The following is a 17,075-nucleotide window of genomic DNA, read 5'->3' as shown; positions in this document are numbered from 1 at the left end:
TGTCGTTATAATGACAGCTGAATGTACAGCAGCCCAGTCCCAAGGCATCGAAAGTGTGCCTTAGCACCTTTATGACAATGCGACTGGTAAACCTATTGATACCTCTAGCGCCAATAGACTGCATACAACATATGACAACGTATAACAACATCTACATAGTGACGTGCAGGGCTGTTGCACAAGCAACAGTATTTGATGCCTTGGGAGTAAGAACCCATTGACAATTTAAGTAAAAGCAGTTACTAGTCCAGCCTGGCTTCAAATAAATTAAAAGATCCTTGTGCAGAACACTCTGGAAGAAGAAGCATCAAATATCTTATTTATGGACTCAAGGAACTTGATATATTTCAAGTGTATCAAAGCCTTTATTTTATGATGGGTTACAGAGAGAAATGTTGACATCACTTGCCACTAACTTTGGTGTTGAGGCATGGTCTCTTAATTGTAATGCATATTACACACATATCATTTGTTAAGGAGTCATGGGTAATATTTGCTTATCCCATCTCTAGATTATTTTGAGTGCAGGAATAACTGTGGCACAGTTTTTGCCGCCTGTGCATGTGACAATATCTGTCATTACTTTGGGGACTGTTGCCCTGACTATGACGGTGAGTTCCTAATCAGACATCCACTGCAAAATCAAATACCTGTTTACAAATCTATTTTGCATTAAAGTGATAGTTTACTCAAAAATAATTTTACCTTAATAATAATAGGTCTTATAGGTCAGAGTATTGGCCATCATGAAACTGATTTTTCAGAATCAGACTCATTGCTTTAAATTTACTCATTCATTTGTATCTCATCACTTTTCTCAGACTACTGCTCATCAACAACTGACTGGCCAGACATAACAACAGGTGCTGTCACCATACAGTTGGATTTCAGTTACATTAAAGGGGTCATGACATTACTTTCTTATTATTTTAAAATGTTCCTTGAGGTTCAATTGTAATATTAGTAAAACATTTTGCACCCTCATTCTGACCCTCCGAAAACTACTCTGTTTTGGAGCTGCTTTTCCTTCAAGACTTGACAGTAAACGCCCACTGTTATGATTTGCTCTCTGCTCTTTACTGATCTGCTCTCTACTTGCCATCTTACTGCTTACTGCAACTGGGCAGGCTACGGAAGTGATAAGGTAAAGTAAGAGTAGAGGTCAAGTCATTTTAGCAGCTTGTTTTTAAAAAATCAGTTTAGCACTTTTAATAAGGAAGATTTGAGTTCTGAAACTTACAGTATGTTTTTGTTCTACAAAAACCACTTATATGTCAAAAGATCAAGGAAAATGTAATTCCTCACGTCATGACCCCTTTAATTATATTAACTGATATATAGTGATTTAAATTTTTATATATACACTTGCATGCCTGCCAACATCGGATTGTGGAAAAATGGGGGGGGGTTGCACTTCGCAGACTGGGAGTATAGTGAGAGGCAGTTCCTTTCCTTTCATTATTTTTATTTCTTAGATTATTTGTCTTCTTTATCTTATTTTTGTATACAGCTGTGTTGGTTTATATGTATCTTAAAGTTTATTGTATGGTAGGTATGCACTTGTCCATGTGACTTTCTGCTCTTTACTATCAACAGTATGTACTCAGTGTAATCAATAATTTGACTTTATCTGCTTAACTATATTAACATGAAACAATTGACTAGTAATTCACATGTACAGATGGTGTTTGGTAAAATCAGTTTCTCTCTCTACTAGCTTCCCCCTCCTGCTTGTATAACTGTGGATATGATTTTGGCAGCTGTTCATGCACCAGCTACTGTCAGTACTATGGCAACTGTTGTCATGACTTTGAGTGTAAGTTGATGAAAATCAGGTAAACGATAATAGCCACACTGTGGGGTAAAAATATGTTAATCTAAAAAATTTTACTTCTCTGAAAGGGCTCTCCTTATACTCCATTGTCTCCTTTATACTCAGATTATTGCCCAGTGTCAACAACATCATGGCCAACCCTGTCTACAGGTACTAATGTAACAAAGTGTTTATTTGTAATACCTGAGTATAAATTAACATACCTCTTGTATCTTATTCTAATACTTAATAATATTTAACAGACTGCTTTATTCTGCTCTCCAGAGAATCCCCCTGTATGTTTTATTTGTCTTCTTTATCGTATTTTTGTATACATCTGTGTTGGTTTATATGTATCTTAAAGTTTTTTATTATTATTATTTACTTTATTTTAATTATGTATTTATTATTCCTTCACCTGTACATCTTATCTTTAGGAGTCAGTGACTGTATTCATACATTGTTGAATCTGCGTAATGTTGTACATATTATTGAACATTTATACCCTCCGTATGAAAAATTTCCAATTTATATTCTCCGTGACGCAATCTGTCCAGTTTACGGAACAAAATACCCCATATTGATTAGATATGGGAAGCATCATTTCATGTTTAAATACGGGATGATCACATATTTTATGGGACAGGTGGCAACCCTACCTGGAGGCCTAATAATACATTCTGATGAGCTAAGTGAGGATGCGGAAAATCATGAGTTTATCGGGAGACATTGTAAATCATGAGTTAAGCGGGAGGAGGGGTGGAAAATGGGAGAAACTCAGTAAAATCGGGGGTGTGGGCAGGTATGCACTTGTCCATGAGACTTTCTGCTCTTTACTATCAACAGTATGTACTCCGTGTAATCAATAATTTGACTTTACCTGCTTAACTATATTAACATGAAACAATTGACTAGTAATTCACATGTACAGATGGTGTTTGGTCAAATCATTTTCTCTCTCTACTAGCTTCCCCCTCCTGCTTGTATAACTGTGGATATGATTTTGGCAGCTGTTCATGCACCAGCTACTGTCAGTACTATGGCAACTGTTGTCATGACTTTGAGTGTAAGTTGATGAAAATCAGGTAAAAGATAATAGCCACACTGTGGGGTAAAAATATGTTAATCTAAAAAAATTTACTTCTCTGAAAGGGCTCTCCTTATACTCCATTTTCTCCCTTATACTCAGATTATTGCCCAGTGTCAACAACATCATGGCCAACCCTGTCTACAGGTACTAATGTAACAAAGTGTTTATTTGTAATACCTGAGTATAAATTAACATACCTCTTGTATCTTATTCTAATACTTAATAATATTTAACAGACTGCTTTATTCTGCTCTCCAGAGAATCCCCCTGCATGTGGAGGACACCTGTATGGTTCTGGGCTAATTTCCAGCCCTAATTACCCCAACTATTACCACGACAATGCGTACTGTGTGTGGTATCTCTCTGCTCAGCAAGGCCAGAGGATATTCCTGTCATTTGCTGATGTGCAGTAAGTGGGAGATCAGATTTGATTAATGGTTTAGTGAGGTAAAATCATGTTTATCTGAAAGAGATGAGCATCTGTTTCAAGCAGTGAGCTCAAAAGATCCTTTGACTAATAATAAAGCATACTTTTTTTAATCCCAGAATGTAGCTTAAATAAATAGTTATTTTTAATGAATGTCAGTTGCAAATATGATTGTTTTTACACTGTTGAACGTTAATGAGCATATCTTTCAGATTGGAGCGCTGCTGTAACTGTGATTACATTTCTGTGTATGACGGTCCATCCACTGGTTATCCACGGCTGGGACAGGTCTGCTTCAATAACATCACTCATCAGGCCTTTCACTCTTCTTCACGTTACCTGACTGTTCTCTTCAGAAGTGACTACTCTGGTGTCAGCCATGGTTTTAAGGCCCTGTTCACTAGCTCTCTGACTGCAGATCAAGGTACTGGCCTGAAAGGATATGTATTGTAGCATATACTGTTTAATTCCTAAACAAATCACATTTAGATGCTACACAAATGTAACATATATGCCATCACTTTCTGTATGTAATCTTAACACTGTGGTCTCCATTTTATCCTTATAAAATTAAAATTAAAAGTAACCTAAAAACAACTATAAAAAAGCATTTCCTGAATTTAAACAAATAATCTCAATGCACAAAATGACATTAAAGGGATTTAAAACCCTTTGCTCTGCAGGTCGTGTGGATTGTTCCTCAGACAACATGGTCATTGTCATTCGAACATCTTACCTGAACTCGCTTGGATTCAGTGGAAATGATCTTTATGTGGATGACCATCGATGCAGACCCACTATTGCCAGTACTGAGGTTGTGTTTCGCTTCTCTCTCGACACTTGTGGGACCAGCAAAGAGGTATGATCAATACAAGATTCAATGTAGTTTCAGTGCTGAGATAAACATAAAGAGGTAAATAAATGAAATAAATAAATGTAACAGCTCGTTAGTAGAGTGTGTCATCATTTGAGCGAAATTCCAGTTTTTTGTAATACTACTTTGCAGAGCACTATTGGGCGACTGGAACGTACCCTTGAACTGGCTGTGCCAGATTAGTGAGACACGTGAAATGTTCATTGCTGGGGGTATGTGTACTATATGGATCACCCACTTTCTTTCTCACTCTCTCTCTAGATGATGAATGGTTATGTGACTTACACCAACAATGTGCGTGCATCTCAGTCTCAGTCGGGCGAGATCACGCGCCAGTCACAGTTTCTATTGCATGTGGGCTGCCGAATGGAGCCAGACACCATGGTGGAGATTTTCTACAAAGCCAAAGAGAATATCAATGCCAACATAACTGGAATGGGCCGCTTCAATGCAAGCATAGCCTTCTACAGCTCCGACGGATTCTACCAGCCAGTTTACGACTCTCCATTTGAGGTGACCCTTAACCAGTTTCTGTATGTTCAAGTTCAGCTAGACAGACGTGACAACAGCCTAGATCTGTTTCTGGACACCTGTGTAGCATCTCCATATGCCAATGACTTCCAAACCCAATCCTATGACCTGTTGCGCAATGGGTAAGACCAAACCTTTAAGAATGTGGTATTTATTGATGCTTAATGCTCTCTAATCACATTTTTTTTCTTCTCTTTTTAGATGTGCCAGAGACAGCACATACTATTCCTACACCAGTGGTCAGCACTACTATGCTCGGTTCCGTTTCCAGGCTTTCAAGTTCCTCCGGACTCATGCCTATGTGTACCTGCAGTGTAAGGTGATCATCTGCCCTGACAACGATCACAACTCTCGCTGTCGCCAAGGTTGCCGCTTACGCCGCAGGAGATCCCTTGACACCACCAACCACACCAACACTGTGATACTGGGGCCAATCAAACTCAAAGGTCAGATGTTATTTTTTGTCATTTTGTATTAATTAATAAAAAACACACATACACACACACACACATTATATATATATATATATATATATATATATATACACACACACACAGACTGGCGGCCAAAAGTTTGGAATAATGTACAGATTTTGCTCTCATGGAAAGAAATTTTTTAAATACTTTTATTCACCAAAATGGCATTCAACTGATCACAATGTATAGTCAGGACATTAATAACAAAAACATACTATTATAGTTTGAAAAAAAATTACATTTCAGAACTTAAACTGCTTCAAAGAGTTTTCATCAAAACATCCTGATGACAGCTTTGCAGATCCTTGACATTCTAGCTGTCAGATTGTCCAGACACTCTGGTGACATTTCACCCCATGCTTCAGGCAATTCTCACACACCTTACAGTCTAGCTGATCCCACAAAAGCTGAATATGGTTAAGATCCATAACACTCTTTTCCAATTATCTGTTGTCCAATGTCTGTTTCTTTGCCCACTCTAAACTTTTCTTTTTGTTTGTTGTTTCAAAGGTGTATTTTCTTTGCAATAGGCCTGCACCCAAGTCTTTTCTTTACTATTATACATGAAACTGGTGTTCATGAATGGGTAGAATTCAATGAAGTTGTCAGCTGAGGACATGTGAGGCATCTATTTCTCAAACTAGAGACTCTGATGTACTTATCATCTTGTTTATTTGTATCTGGGCCCTCCACATCTCTTTCTGTCCTTGTTAAAGACAGCTGTCCTTGTCTTTGAAGACTGTAGTGTACACCTTTGTATGAAATCTTCCGTTTTTTGGCAATTTCAAGCATTGTATAGCCGTAATTCCCCAAAACAATGATTGACTGACTAATTTCACATTTTCTGACCTAATATTGACCTTAAGACATACCAATCTGTTGCATACTGTGGCAACTCAATAACTAACACAAAGACAATGTTAAGCTTCATTTAACGAATCAAATTGCTTTCAACCGTTTGATATAATGACTGGTGATTTTCTAGTACCAAATTAGCAATTGAGCATGATTACTCAAGGATAAGGTGTTGGAGTGATGGCTGCTGGAAATGGGACCTGTCTTGATTTGATCAAAAGTAACTTTTTCAAAAGTGATCATTTACATCAGTAACGTCCTGACTATAGTTTGTGATCAGTTGAATGCCATTTTGGTGAATTAAAGTAACAATTTACTTCCAAAACAGCAAAATCTGTACATTATTCCAAACTTTTGGCCGCCAGTACATATATATATATTCTGCTGAATGAAGCACGTAATTTCAGTTTTTTCAAAAACTTTGCAATGCTCATGTAAATTTCATGAGACCAGGCTGATTTATACAGTATTGCATTTAATTTCTCAATGCTATATGTATATCAACTGAAGAATAAGCACATACAGGGGCGAAAATTTCATCAAAATGTTGGGGGGGACAATAAACATAACAATTCTCAAGAGCAATTTTTGAAGGGGACACCAAAGTTTTTTTTGTTGTTGCCCCGTTTGCATTTGTATTATTTTATTTCTTAAACAATTATTTTAAGAATATATCATTATATTATTTACAATACACATATTTTAATGATATTTTAGGGGGGGACAACCCTCAGATGGGGGGGGGGGGGGTTTGAGCACATAGCAGTGTCAGAAAGTGGGTTAAACAAAGACAATTTCAGACAAGAACAACGGAGGCTCATGAGAAAAAACGATTTTCTGAACATTTTAGTCAAGTAGGTGAAACTAAGAATAAAAAATCGAAACACTAATGTTATGAATGGAGGCAGCGAAGCAGACGAGGAGATGCGGATCCAATCGCAGTTCAACTTTATTAAGTAAACAAACAGGCAAAACACAAAACACGGGAACAAAGGAAAAACCCTCAATGGGGAAATAAAACATAAAACTAGAAAACACGGGCAGGGAACACATACCAGGCTAACAACAACATTCAACGACAGAACGAACGACCAAACATGGATCCAGCGGTTCGAAAAGCGAGCTGTCAGCTGCTCAGCCTTAGTCAGGGAAATCGTCTGGTGGAGGACCACATCCGCGATTTCCTCGCGATTGCGAGTGCCACCGAATTCCCTGACTCCGACCTGGTGGGGTTTTTCCGGGCGAGCCTCAACAGTGCACTCAAGGAGCGGTTGCCACAGGCAACACGCGGCTGGACGCTCCACGCGTTCGTGGAGGAGACTCTGCTGGCCTGCGGTTCGCCGTTAACTGTGGGCGCCATCGAGGAGAACTCTGCCACTCCTCCCACAGTAATAACCCTCCACTCGCCCGTGGTTCGTCCCTTCACGCCTGCCTTGGTCAGTGAGCCTGCACGGTCCACTTCGTCTGCCTGGCGGAGGAGGAGAAGAGGAAAGGCTTCTGCTCCCCAGTCTCCGCCTGCCACGGCCAGCGAGCCAGAGCCCACGCCTGCCACGGCCAGCGAGCCAGAGCCCACGCCTGACACGGCCAGCGAGCCAGAGCCCTCGTCAGCCACGGCCAGCGAGCCAGAGCCCTCGCCTGCACCGGCCAGCGAGCCAGAGCCCTCGCCTGCCCCGGTCTGCGAGCCAGAGATAGAGCCTGCCCCGGTCTGCGAGCCAGAGCCCTCGTCAGCTACGGTCAGCGAGCCAGAGCCCTCGCTTGCCCCGGTCTGCGAGCCAGAGCCTTCGTCAGCCACGGTCAGCGAACCCAAGCCAGCGCATACCACAGTCAGTGAGCCAGTGCCTGTCGCCTCAGAGGTCAGTGAGCCAGTGCCTGTCGCCTCAGAGGTCAGTGAGCCAGCGCCTGTTTACCTTTTTAATAAAAGTCTGCATTTAGATCCGCGTCTCCTCGCTGCCTCATTCGTTACAACTAAAAGCTGTCAATACTGAGTGAAACCTTCAGTCCATGCAATTATTTCTCCAAAAACAAACAAACAAGCAAGCAATTTAAATAAAAAAGTAGTCAGTTTTAAGTAGTGGCATCTATTACAGAAGATGCAGAGATGTAGAAAAAAATTCTATATTGATATATTTACAACTAATTATTTTAGCTGTCAGTTTGTTTGATTACTTTTCGGCCTGTACTAATGACTCTCCATTCATTTTTCAACCTGTCCAGGAGGAAGGCCTGGCGTGGAGCAGTCGGAGAAGAAAAAGGAGTGAAATGATCATCTTCAACCTTCACCATTAATCTGTCTCAATTAACCATCCAGCAAATGGATTGAAATAAAAATTGTATTCTTCAAGTCAATAAAGCATTCTAAACAGCTGATCTTAAAGGATATTTGTTTGACAGGCTATATGTACTTTGGTCATCACTGGTGTGTCTTTACAGAGGCAAAGCTAGTCTAAAGATAGTCTGAAGATAGTCTAAAGACTGTTGATTCTGTTTGAGAGTATGGGCTCAGAGAGTTTAGGTTGAGTTGGGTATACTTTTAAAGAGGTGTGGGTGAGTGTGGTCTGATACAAAATTAAGACTATTTATTAACACATACAACAATGCTATGTTATGAGTTGCACTCTGTGCTGACACTCTAAGATCCAACACCAGGAACATCACCTATTTGCTTTAGTGTAAAACACACACACACACACACACACACACACACACACACACACACACACACACACACACACACACACACACACACACACACACACACACACACACTTGTTGTGTTTCCATGGTTTATGGATACTTTCCATAGACATAATGGTTTTTATACTGTACAAACTTTATATTCTAACCCCTAACCCTACACCTAAACCTAACCCTCACAGAAAACTTTCTGCATTTTTACATTTTCAATAAACATAATTTAGTATGATTTATAAGCTGTTTTCCTCATGGGGACCGACAAAATATCCCCACAAAATCAAACATTTCAGGTTTTACTATCGTTATGAGGACAAAGTGATAAATACATGCTCAAACACACACACACACACACACACACACACACACACACACACACACACACAAAATAGATTGTGAAACTTCAATAGTTTTGGAAGTACATTATTACATTATTTGTGTCCCTTTGGCCAGGCCATCTTTGTAAACTCTTGCATCAGATATTAGCAGTCAATTAAAACAATGGGGGGAAAAATAAATACAACATAGTCAGCTTTGACTATTCCATGCTGTTTATAAGTTTCATTTATGGTGGTGTCAAATACTTTCATACCAAAGTGAGCAAGGTTGCAGTTTCATATAAGGAGATTTACACATATTTATTTATTTATTGCATGCACTGAGGAAGCAAAGATAGTCATCCTGATATATTATTATATATTGATACAATTTACAGTTGTGTATGTAGAGGTGAATGTAATGTATATGTACTTAACATTTTTATGTTATTTGAAGAACTAGGCCACATAATGTGGTTCACACCTGAGAACAAATGACATGTGTTCACTTTCCCATCATCTAGTTACTCCAACGCAAATGCCACAGAAAGAAATGGCGAACATTCATTCCCAAATTTGTAGACCTCAAAATATACTCTTTAAAAAAATACTATGCTCAAAATATACTCTACTTAAAGCCTGAGAAATTCAGTCACAGAAGATGATTTGAAGCAAAGTTGTACTTCCAAAGTAGAACTGGTACTAAATTATTATATTGTAGCGAAGCTTCAATAACATTATCTTTGCAGTCTCTGATCACCCCATTATCACAAACGTTGTGTCAACAGATACGTATACCAATAAATTGTCACATAACAGTCACATAACATCCAGCTGTGTCTTTTCCATAATTAAGCAGTTGTATAATTGTTTTGACAGCACAGGCATCAGGATGTCTTGTCATGAGAAAATCCTCCTTTGGCTGGTTTTGACTATAAAAGTGATGGTTGCAAGGTTGAAGATCAACTTGAACAGAAGAAAAGAAAAGATGAAAGCTCTAACCTTCCTTCTCTGTCTGCTTCAAACTGAAAAAGGCTTTAAAGGTAAGTATATCCTTAAAAGATTTAGCATTGTATGTTTTGCTACAAAATATATCCAGTTCACAGAGCTGACTCTACAATTATGGATTAAAGTCATGAAATGCATGTGAGTTACGAAAAAAGAAGCTTACATCATGCCTGTGTTTCATTGCAGCTCAAACCTGGGGATGGCCAACAGGTACATTTCCTATAACAATACATTGTTTGGGACAAAGTATTGTTTTGCGCATGTTTTTATTTTTTAAATATTTAAATATATTCACACAAATTATGTATTTTGTTTTGTACAGAAGACACGACTATAAAGGATTCCACAATTGGAATAGCTATTGTTGTGTAGCCTACTTATGTTCCTGGGTGGAATATTATGCCAGCTTAATAACACCATTTTACTATTATGCCAACGCATTCTTGTCTGCTTATAGTCAGTGGTTCAAAAAATCATAGAGCGTTATACAAATAGTGTAAAAGCATGCTCATATTGTGTAAAGAATCGTTTATACCCTGTATTCATTATGAATTTGTCTGTTTGTCTGTTAACTTTAGTTCAATCAGTTTCTCTCTCTACTACATTACTCCTCCTGCAGGTATAACTGTGGATCCCACCTAGGCAGTTGTTCATGCGCTGTCTCCTGTCAGTCATATGGCAACTGTTGTCCACATTTCTACAGTGAGTTATTTTTGATCAGACAGAAATTGTATACCACATTCATTCATACCAATATGAAAAAAAAGAAAATGAGAAAATGAGAAAATGAACCCAAATGTCTGTTCATATTCCTGGAGCAACATTGGCTCATTTAATATCTTCTTAAGCCATGTGATAGCTTTGTGAAAGGAATAGAGCAACATTTTATTTGTTGTTACATAAAAATCAACAGCAGCTTTCAAATGTAATTCACATTGACACTTATTGCTAATAATCATCATGTTGTGTTTTCTCTCTTTCACTCAGGCTATTGCCCATTGTCCACACCATCAGACACAACAACAGGTACGACTACCCCAACATAGTATTTGTAATACTAATTTATCATTTTCAGATTTGTTAGGTTTTGTTATAAGTGTAAGGGTAGTATTTGGGGTAAAAAGCCCCCCTGTCGCAGGGGCTAAAGGCCTCTATAAAACACATCGATTTTTTTAAGTGGGCGAATAGATTTGTTATGAAAAATATTCAAAGTGGGCTCACATTGGCTCATCCAATCATAATAGAAATGAATTTGTTTATAGAATACTTGAGATGTAATAAAAATCCAAATGTGTTTGAAATGAACAGGAAATGGTTGATGTTTTTCTGAAGTAGTTATTTTGAGTCAGTATCATCTTAATTCATAATTCAAAAAAGCATCTTGCTGTCTCACAATTATTTGCATTAGTTGACCAATTTTGCATTATTGCCCCGGTAAATTCTACATTTTAATTGAAACAACCTTCCTTTATAATTTATTTTCACACAAATTATGTTGCACCATCAATATTCAATAAAAATAAACTGATTTATTATTTACCTTGATGCATTTTGTGACCAGAAAAAAAGCTACATTTCCTTAAGGAGTGCATTTAGCCCCATTGTACCCCATAATAGCATCTTTATATCCTATAGAGACTGTCATTTACACCCTGTTTTTACTGGGATTGCGTGTGAATTTTTTGCTTGAAATTTTTAGTTCAGTCAGTTTCTCTCTCTACTACATTACTCCTCCTGCAGGTATAACTGTGGATCCCACCTAGGCAGTTGTTCATGCGCTGTCTCCTGTCAGTCATATGGCAACTGTTGTCCACATTTCTACAGTGAGTTTAATTTGATCAAACTGACATTTTATACCACATTCATTCATACCAATATTAAAAATATAATAAACAAACAAATAAGAAAATGAACCCAAATGCCTGTTCATATTCCAGGACCAACATTAGCTCATTTATTGCCTTGTGAATCCATGTGATAGCTTTGTGTAAGGAATAGAACAACGTTTTATTTGTTGTTACATAAGAATCAACAGCAGTTCTCAAATCTAAATCACATTGACACTTATTGCTAATAATCATCATGTTGTATTTTCTCCCTTTCACTCAGGCTATTGCCCATTGTCCACACCATCAGACACAACAACAGGTATGACTACCCCAACATAGTATTTGTAATACCTATAGTATATTCATACTTCATGTAACTATAAGCTTTAACAGACTGCTTTATTCTGACCTCCAGAGAATCACCCTGCATGTGGAGGACACCTGTATGGTTCTGGGCTATTTTCCACTCCCAATTACCCCAACTATTACCACGACAATGCGTACTGTGTGTGGTATCTCTCTGCCCAACAAGGACAGAGGATATTCCTGTCATTTGCTGATGTGCAGTAAGTGGAAGATCAGCTGTGACTGATGGTTTAATGAAGGTAAAATCATGTTTATCTGAGAGGAGCCTGCAGTTCAGTGTGCAGTCTTTGAGTGAGGATTAGCTATCACGTTTAACCTATAATTAACCTAAAAATTTACCATTTTTATTATTGAGGATTTTTTTCACAGTTTTATTGAGTCTGTTCCTACTTTACCTGCCTGTAGGGTTGAGCAATTACAATTAATGTTTAGTTGTTGTGCTGGCCAGTATGGCAGTCATCCAGGACTTGGGCTGACAAGTGGCATAACCATTCTTCCTGTTTATGTTTCTTTCAGATTGGAGCGCTGCTGTAACTGTGATTACATTTCTGTATTCGATGGTTCTTCCACTGGTTATCCACGGCTGGGACAGGTCTGCTTCAATGACACCACTCATCAGGTCTTTCACTCTTCTTCACGTTACCTGACTGTTCTCTTCAGAAGTGACTACTCTGGTGTCAGCCATGGTTTTAAGGCCCTGTTCACTAGCTCTCTGACTGCAGATCAAGGTAATGCAAGGAAATGTATTGTAGTATGCATTATGTAATGCAAATGTGTATATTGTTATCAAAGTTGGGCAAGCTACTGAAAAAAGTAGCTAGCTAAGCAACGAAAAACAAAAAATGTAACTAAGCCGAAAATTTGCACAAAAATGAGCAAAGCAACACAGAAAGCTTAGAGAAAGTAGATACAATATTAATGAACCAAATTTTGGTTCATCAAGTTTCTGATTCTATACAGCCAAACAGGATCATTTGTCAAAAAAGTAGCTTTTCTTCTGAAAAGGTTAATTATTTAAAAGCTAACAACACTACAGTGTTGGATAAGTTACTCAAAAGAGTACTACATTACATAATGGGAAAAGTAATCACATCACTAATTACTTTACTTTTAGGTCAATTACTTTCTTAAATACTTTTCACAAAAAAGTTTTTCAGCTCAACAAATTCAAATCAATGCCTGTATTTCCTCCTTGATCATTGTCGCAAATTATACACTCAGCACCACACGTTTTTGACTCTTAATGACTCATCAGTGACTTTTCAGATGTCACAGAAACACAAACAGACATGCGTAAGAACATAAACGTTTTATATGTATTCTACATATATTGTATAATTATATTTTAGAAATGTGTATCCTAGTAATGGATTTAAAGTACATAAATAACTGTAGTCTGATTATACAAATTTGAAATTAATTTAAACTACTTATTGACTAAAAGTAATTAATTACGGCAACTAATTATTTTGTCATTTGATTAAATCTAACACTGTAAATGTAGGTAAACTAATAGATTTGCTCTTCGTGACAGCGACACTACTGCCACTGATGGTAAAGCATGAATTGAAATCTAGATAAAATCTAATCACTGGTCATGTGTAAAATGTATGCCTTAAAGCACAAAATGACATTAAAGGGATTTAAAACCCTTTGCTCTGCAGGTCGTGTGGATTGTTCCTCAGACAACATGGTTATTGTCATTCGATTGTTCCTCAGACAACATGGTCATTGTCATTCGAACATCTTACCTGAACTCGCTTGGATTCAGTGGAAATGATCTTTATGTGGATGACCATCGATGCAGACCCACTATTACCAGTACTGAGGTTGTGTTTCGCTTCTCTATCGACACTTGTGGGACCGGCAAAGAGGTATTATATACACATGTGCCAGATGCAAAATGGTTTCAATGCTGAGATAAACAATAATAGAAGCTCTGTATTCCATTGCCAACACTGAAAATCAGTTCACATTTTGTCACCTTTTCAATAATTGCATTTTGGGAGAGACGACACTGCAATATACCTGAAGTCTAATCAATGACCTGCCTCTTGGATTAAATGTCTCTTGTATTAAATGCACAAATAAATTGTCAGTATGGCTAGTCAGTATTATAAATTTGGAGATCACTTGTTTTTGGTTCCATATGGCCCCTTGTGTTGAGAAGCTAAAAATAAAACTATCCCACTTTTGGGACGCATGAGGAAAGAAATGCTACTAAGAGGAACATGCCCAGGTCTTACTTTCTTAGTGATTATTTAGGGATAATTCTTTTTTCTGTGTACAATATACTGTAATTTTGCTCATTCTAACCCTCCCTCTAGATGATGAATCGTTATGTGACTTACACCAACAATGTGCGTGCATCTCAGTCTCAGTCGGGCAAGATCACGCGCCAGTCACAGTTTCTATTGCATGTGGCCTGCAGAATGGAGCCAGACACCATAGTAGAAATTTTCTACAAGGCCAAAGAGAATATCAATGCCAACATCACTGGAATGGGCCGCTTCAATGCCAGTATAGCCTTCTACACCTCCAGCAGTTTCACCCAACAAATGACTCACCATATGAGGTGACCCTTAACCAGGATATGTATGCTCAGGTTAAGCTAGACTGACATGATGACACACTCGATCTCTTCCTAGACACCTGTGTAGCATCTCCATATGCTGATGACTTCAAAACCCGATCCTATGACCTGTTGCGTGATGGGTAAGACCAAATCTTTCCCAATGTGGTGTTTTCTTTGTTTGATATAGAGTTTGGCATAGAGACATACACCGATCAGCCACAACATTAAAACCACCTGCATAATATTGTGTAGGTCCCTCTCATGACACCAAACACTGCCAACCTGCATCTCAGAATAGCATTCTGAGATGCTATTCGTCACACCACAATTGTACAGAGTGGTTATCTGAGTTATCGTAGACCTAGACTGTCAGTTCGAACCAGTCTGGCCATTCTCTGTTAACCTCCCTCATCAATAAGGCATTTCCACCTGCAGAACTGCCGCTCACTGGATATTTTTTGTTTTTGGCACCATTCAGGGTAAATCCTAAAGACTGTTGTGTGTGAAAATCCCAGGAGATCAGCAGTTACAGAAATACTCAAACCAGCCCATCTGGCACCAACAATCATCCAAGCAATTATCTAACCAGCCAATCATGTGGCAGCAGTACAGTACATACAATCATGTAGATACAGGTCAGGAGCTTCAGTTAATGTTCACATCAACCATCAGAATGGAGAAAAATAATGTGATTAAGTGATTTGATTGTGGATGCCTGACTGGTTTGAGCATTTCTGTAACTTGATCTCCTGGGATTTTCACACACAACAGTCTTTAGAATATACGTGCAAATGGTGCCAAAAACAAACAACATCCAGAGAGAGGCAGTTCTGTGGACAGAAATTCCTTTTTGATGAGAGAGGCCAACAGAGAATGGCCAGACTGGTTAAAACTGACAGTCTACGAAAACTCAGATAACTGCTCTGTACATTTGTGGTGAGAAGATTAGCATTTCAGAATGCGATTCTGATGCAGGTAAGTGCTGTTTTAGAAGCACGAGGGTGGCCTATACAATAAAAGGCAGATGGTTTTACTGTTGTGGATGATCAGTGTATCTTGATACATATTGTATTTTGAACTTATTTACACTAATAGCGAAAGAGCATCAGACGAATTCACAAATAACGAAATGTGCCTTCTGAAATCACTGTTTATTTACATGCATGGTCTGCATGGTTTTAGCACATATTTTAGCAAGAAAATATGGAAATCAGATGTGCAAACACAATCAAAACTTTAGTGCTGAGTACATTTTACACACACCAGCTGGCATTTCTATTCTGAGGTCTAGGTTGTGGAGATTGCAGCACATTCCAGGGATTGTACAGCATCACACCACAACTATAATCCAGGAATTCAATCGATTCGAATAAAAAAATGCAAGTGTGCTCAAATAAATTGCATCTGGATATGCCTGGTTTTAACTTTCTTCTCCATTTTTTGATCATCATTCAATGGATTGCTGATGTTATAATCAGTAGAATTTTTAAATGTAGTTGTAATCCAAATTTTATTTTTCTCTTCTTTTTTTTTAGATGTGCCAAAGACAGCACATATCATTCCTACACCAGTGGTCAGCTACATTTCTCAGTTCAGTTTCAAGGCTTTCAAGTTCCTCCGGACTCACGCCTATGTGTACCTGCAGTGTAAGGTGATCATCTGCCCTGACAATGATTACAACTCTCGCTGTCACCAAGGTTGCCATAAGCGCCGCAGGAGATCCCTTGACACCACCAACCACACCAACACTGTGATACTTGGGCCAATCACACTCAAAGGTCAGTGGTCAAACTGTCTCTCTGGGTGTCATAAAGAACAGTTTTAACTTTTTAAACGCTCTTAAAATATTGACATTTTTATAAATAACTAAATAAATACAATATTAACATTAAATGTAGTATTCCCCAAATCTAATCTGTTAATCTGTCTTTGTCTCGTGACGGTCTTTATTGTTAGAACTTCCACACTTACTGAATAATAGTGTGACTAGTCTTTCATTAACTTGGCAAACAATAATACCACTCTTGAAGTTGTAAAATACCTATCCTAGTGTGAATTTGGGATATTCTGCTTGTTAAAACTATTACCAATATCCCTCTGTTCATTTTTGTGCAGGAGGAATACCCACTTTGAAGCAGTTTGAGAAGATTGAGACAGCAGAGTGATCTGATCCTCAACATCATCATCTTGATTTTTAACATGTATCATTAATCATATCCCATT

General features: G+C 38.2%; 1 protein-coding gene across 1 annotated transcript; it reads left to right on the top strand.

Moving 5' to 3' along the window:
• Nucleotides 1-824: 824 nt before the first annotated feature.
• Nucleotides 825-8,411, top strand: LOC127662322 (CUB and zona pellucida-like domain-containing protein 1). Its single transcript, XM_052153450.1, has 11 exons — nucleotides 825-863; nucleotides 1,718-1,816; nucleotides 1,940-1,984; nucleotides 2,781-2,879; nucleotides 3,003-3,047; nucleotides 3,140-3,312; nucleotides 3,543-3,754; nucleotides 4,014-4,189; nucleotides 4,466-4,857; nucleotides 4,937-5,181; nucleotides 8,281-8,411. The coding sequence occupies exons 2-11, from the start codon at nucleotides 1,748-1,750 to the stop codon at nucleotides 8,322-8,324; spliced, it is 1,500 nt and encodes a 499-aa protein (XP_052009410.1). The 5' UTR covers nucleotides 825-863; nucleotides 1,718-1,747; the 3' UTR covers nucleotides 8,325-8,411.
• The last annotated feature ends 8,664 nt before the right edge of the window (nucleotides 8,412-17,075 follow it).

Source organism: Xyrauchen texanus, chromosome 22, assembly GCF_025860055.1.
Source record: "Xyrauchen texanus isolate HMW12.3.18 chromosome 22, RBS_HiC_50CHRs, whole genome shotgun sequence".
Lineage (NCBI taxonomy): Eukaryota > Metazoa > Chordata > Actinopteri > Cypriniformes > Catostomidae > Xyrauchen > Xyrauchen texanus.
This window is presented reverse-complemented; position numbering and strand designations above follow the sequence as displayed.

Bases quoted from the DNA above. Each gene is read 5' to 3' on its own strand.
- LOC127662322 (XM_052153450.1), top strand. From the start codon at position 1,748: ATGATTTTGGCAGCTGTTCATGCACCAGCTACTGTCAGTACTATGGCA. The intron at 1,985-2,780 runs GTACTAATGTAA...TCTCTCTACTAG, and splicing joins ATGGCCAACCCTGTCTACAG to CTTCCCCCTCCTGCTTGTAT. The intron at 4,190-4,465 runs GTATGATCAATA...CTCTCTCTCTAG, and splicing joins CTTGTGGGACCAGCAAAGAG to ATGATGAATGGTTATGTGAC.